The sequence below is a fragment of the Pygoscelis adeliae genome, unplaced genomic scaffold, assembly GCF_000699105.1.
Source record: "Pygoscelis adeliae isolate BGI_AS28 unplaced genomic scaffold, ASM69910v1 Scaffold105, whole genome shotgun sequence".
Lineage (NCBI taxonomy): Eukaryota > Metazoa > Chordata > Aves > Sphenisciformes > Spheniscidae > Pygoscelis > Pygoscelis adeliae.
In genome coordinates, this window is record NW_008824807.1 from 498,765 (window position 1) to 502,821 (window position 4,057).

The 4,057-nt window shown below is 45.8% G+C and overlaps 1 protein-coding gene across 1 annotated transcript in view; it reads right to left on the reverse strand.

The window, feature by feature from the left end:
• ZC3H12D (zinc finger CCCH-type containing 12D) overlaps positions 1-304 on the reverse strand; it is a 10,581-nt gene extending 10,277 nt beyond the window's left edge. Inside the window, 2 exon segments of the mRNA XM_009324125.1 lie at positions 1-4; positions 6-304. The exon segment at positions 1-4 is cut by the window's left edge and continues 68 nt beyond it. Of these exon segments, the coding sequence (XP_009322400.1) occupies positions 1-4; positions 6-304 (303 nt within the window).
• Between the last annotated feature and the right edge of the window lie 3,753 nt (positions 305-4,057).

Consider the following 4,057-nt stretch of genomic DNA (forward strand, 5'->3'; position numbering starts at 1 on the left):
TCGACCCTGGTGAAGCGCTACATGAGCCACGGGCAATAAGTTTTAGCGGGGAAGGCTGAGCCTGGCTCTCTAGAGCTTGAGGTTTGCTCCCCATCCGAATCAGCTCTTTCAGCACATCATCCTCCAGGGCCTCTTGGCCCAGGTTCTCCAGCACTTTGCAGATGTCCTGCTTACCATAGCCCAGCTTGCAGAAAAAATCCAGCTTGCTCTGGTGCACTTCCACCCCTGCTGTAGAAACTTTTCTGGTGCGTGGTGGCACTGGCTTGCTAGAAAGTGAACTGGCCAGTGCCATCTTAGCAGGCATTTAACGTTCCTTTAAACCCAGTGCTCCTGTCTTCCCAGCCTCATCCAACAGGCATCAGCTTTAGGTGGGGGAAAGATTAGAGACAACAAAATTCAAGCGTTAAGGAAAAACGTGCAATCTCAGTTATTTGCCTAGTGCACAGCAAAGAGACTATCATCTGACCAGCTGTCTTCTCTTTGAAGAGACTGCCCGGTCTTCTCTCAGCATTAAAGCATTTTTCTGGTCCGCTCTTATTTATAAAAGCACTGGAGTGTCCCACGCAATGTTTGTCACTCTCCAGGCGTTATGTCAGACAGGTGTCATCGTACTTCATGAGCTATGCAAGCCTGCCTGTACACAGACACGCTGTATGCGTAAGTTTGTTCTTCAGACTTATCTCACAGGAAATGATATAAAGCACGGTGTAACCGGGGATTTTCAACTCGCTCAGTGTGGTTTGTGAGCCACAGATAAAAATCTGTCGAATATTGTTGGATGAGCTCAGATGCCATAGCAACTTAACAAGCACAGCAAATTTCATCGAGTGATTTAAGGAAACGTGTTGTTTGCAGGGTAGCTGGGAACTCTGAACATTTTTTTATAGTTTTGTCTTTCCTAGTATGTGTCTGTGTGTGTATACACAGACATACCTTACGAAATTCTGTCACTCATCTGTTCCGATGATGCCTGACTTACTCTTTTCCTGTTATTTGCTATTTCAGTGAGGGCTTTTACGTTCAGAGAAGCAGCTTGTTTTTTGAAAGCTGTCGGGGCAGTGGTTTGAAGCAGGCAATCTGAAAAGCAGTTTCAATTTCACTTGTATTTATTGTCAAGAGAAACAATTCAGAAATGAGTGTGCAGAAGTAGCAGAAAGCTACTTCAAGCTTCTCCAGAACTGCACTATTTACATTTCTGGTCTACCCAGTAAATGAAGGTGATGGGCAGCATACGCAGGCATACCCAGAGCTGCTTCAGCCTAATAAGTGTAACAAGAGCAGGACATACATGGTGACTACTCGTCCATCAAGCCAAACATCTTTGGTCACTGTTGGCATGCTTGCACTGAAGCTTCTCTCACCACATCTCTGCAATTACTGGTGCTACCTGGATAAAAGCTGTGAGTGGTTCACCTACCCACGTGTAGGACGTAAGGGCGGCCCTCTTCCCTTCACTAATTGCAGCCAGCAAATGACGCAGAATTAACTGACCAAACAGCTACCTCCATGATGAGCCCAGAGCCACAACCACATCGCACCCACCGGCTCCCCTTCCCAGCGCCCCCTGCACACCGCTGGCCCCTCCCTGCCCAGCAGTGGGCCACTCCAGGAGCTCAGAAGCCAAAACCGTCTGGAGGAAGGCACGGAGGGACTGGAGACTGGGAGATGGGAGAGGAGCCTGAGTGCAGCTCCTCCCCAAGGCATTGAGGGCTCCCTGGGCTATGGGGAAGAAATCCCCATTGGGTTCAGTTAATTTAAAACCAATTAGTTCAGCAGCAAAACCTGATAATTAGTTAATAACCCACCTCATACAACTTTCACCTTTACTTTTCTATGTAGCCTTATAACTTTCAGGTATTCTTCTGTGGAAGAAATCTGGCACTCTGTTAAAAGTGACAAATAGCATCAGTGAAATAAAAAACACCTTAAGTATGTCATATACATAAGGGGAAAGCAGTGACCATCTGTATTTTTCCATCTAAACCAAAGTGCTGCCGATTTTAGCCAGTGGGCTTGAGTGTTTTTCCTCACAGTGCAATCTACAAGTGTAACAGTTTTTACATCTAATCCTTGTTTTTACTTCATGGGCTGAAGATGAAAAGGAATTTGCCTGCTTTTTCATTACTGAAATGATTTCTCAGCTTTGAAATAGCTACCCTCTGAACTGAAATCCCTTAATGTATCTTTGTACCTGGACATAGCTGAAGCTGTGACAGCTGGGCTAGCGCTGTAGCAAACGCTGCTTCCAGGTGTGCAGTCAGTGGCTCCAAACACTTAACATGTACTACTTGGGGTTTTTTGATGTCTAGATTATTTTAATAAATTACTGTAAATGAAAAACTTTAGTTGCTATCTGTCCTCATGTTGAAAAGAAAATATTTAATACATATTTTAATAGCCATCACTATTATTTTTAAACCTGTACTTCTATCTATTCTGATGCTTTTTTTATATACATGTATCAGACCATTTTTCCACATTAGCATCACGTTGTGTTGTGTGTATGTTTTTCCTGGATTTCATCAGAAAGTAGGTTCAATTGAATCCAGAATTTTACCAGACAGCTTTCCAGCTGCAGAGGGTGCAGAGGCCGCGTCTGTCTTGCAGCGTGCACCTCACAGCCCCCAGCAGCAGCAGCAGCACACACGAGGATGTGCTGGATGAAGGCTGCTCACCACATCACTTTTCCAGCTCCATCCCAGGAAGCCCTGAGCCCGTGGTCCGCATCTGCACCCTTTGCCTCCTGGCACGCAGAGGCAGCGGTTTTGCAAGGCTTGGCCCTTTTGTACACCCTTCGGCTTGGTGAGCTGGGGCAACGCATGGGAAATGCTGAGCTCTGGGTTGCTGCCTGGGGTTGATACGATGAAGTATCTGCCATCACCAGCAACATGCTAGTTCTGCAAAGTGAACCACTGGATTTCTGCTGCAGTTTGGCCAAATATTAAAAATGAGTAATATTGTGACTGCAGGGTTTTCACCACAGAGAGAACAAGTTTGAAACCCTGAGATAAAAGCCTTGGTCGCAGCCAACACTAAGGTGACCCTTCTAAAAAGAGAATTAAAGGATAATAAAATCACTAGCTTACAAGTTAGTAAACAGGCGGTAGCATGCCCAAGTCCAACAGGTCAGTTGGGTGCTTATAACCAGCACAAAAACATATGACAAGAGGAGAAATTGTGCATCACAGAGTCCAGCTTTTGCTATCACAGACAAACAGGTTGTGAAATCCCATTTATAAACTTTATGACCTTTGTTTGCAAACTACTTAGATTTCCTCCTGCCGCTTTCCCCCCTCACCTCAGCAGACCCTGTTGGGAGGCTGCTCTTGCTTTCCCTCCACTGAGAGCCAAAGTCTTCTCATTTCCTGGCTAAATTTATCCACAGGTAGTTGTGTGCCCATCCTACGTTCTAGCTTAAAAAGCACCCCTCTCTGTCTGCGGTGTTGTGCCCCCTCTTGCATACCCACACGCACACACAGAGGGACCGGCTTTAGTGACATTTCCAAAATTCTATTTTAATCTTAACAGTTTAGCTATAAAAAAGAATTACATTTGACCAAAAAATTGAGAGACCTGCCAAGGTCTTCTGTCTTTTTTATCTTTTGACAGATTTGGAAAATTAGGAAATAATAATTTGAAATTTTTGTAAAAACTTTCCAAAAAAATATTGGTTGTATTCTAATTACTCAGCTTGAACAGCACTGAAGAATGGATTTTGCCTAGTCCTTCCACCAGATATCTCCTCCACTTGCGAACAGTCAGAGCAGGACCAGGTGGCCCGCAGGTGTGTGTTTAAGCAGCACCTCCAGTGGCCTCAGGCCACAGAACCACAATAAGGACCCGCTTGACACAGAGGGAGCTGGGGCTCCTCAAAGCCCACACCAAAGCCCCATCCTGCCCGAGCAGGCGCAGAGGGGACACGGCCCCAGCCGGACCTGGCATTGGTCAAGGCAGAGCAGGTTTGGGTATTCTTTAAACTAGACGTGCATGCTGAGTAACACCAGGAGTGCAGCAACAGCTCCCTGCCATGTTCGTGTTCCCCCTCGCACCTTAGGTC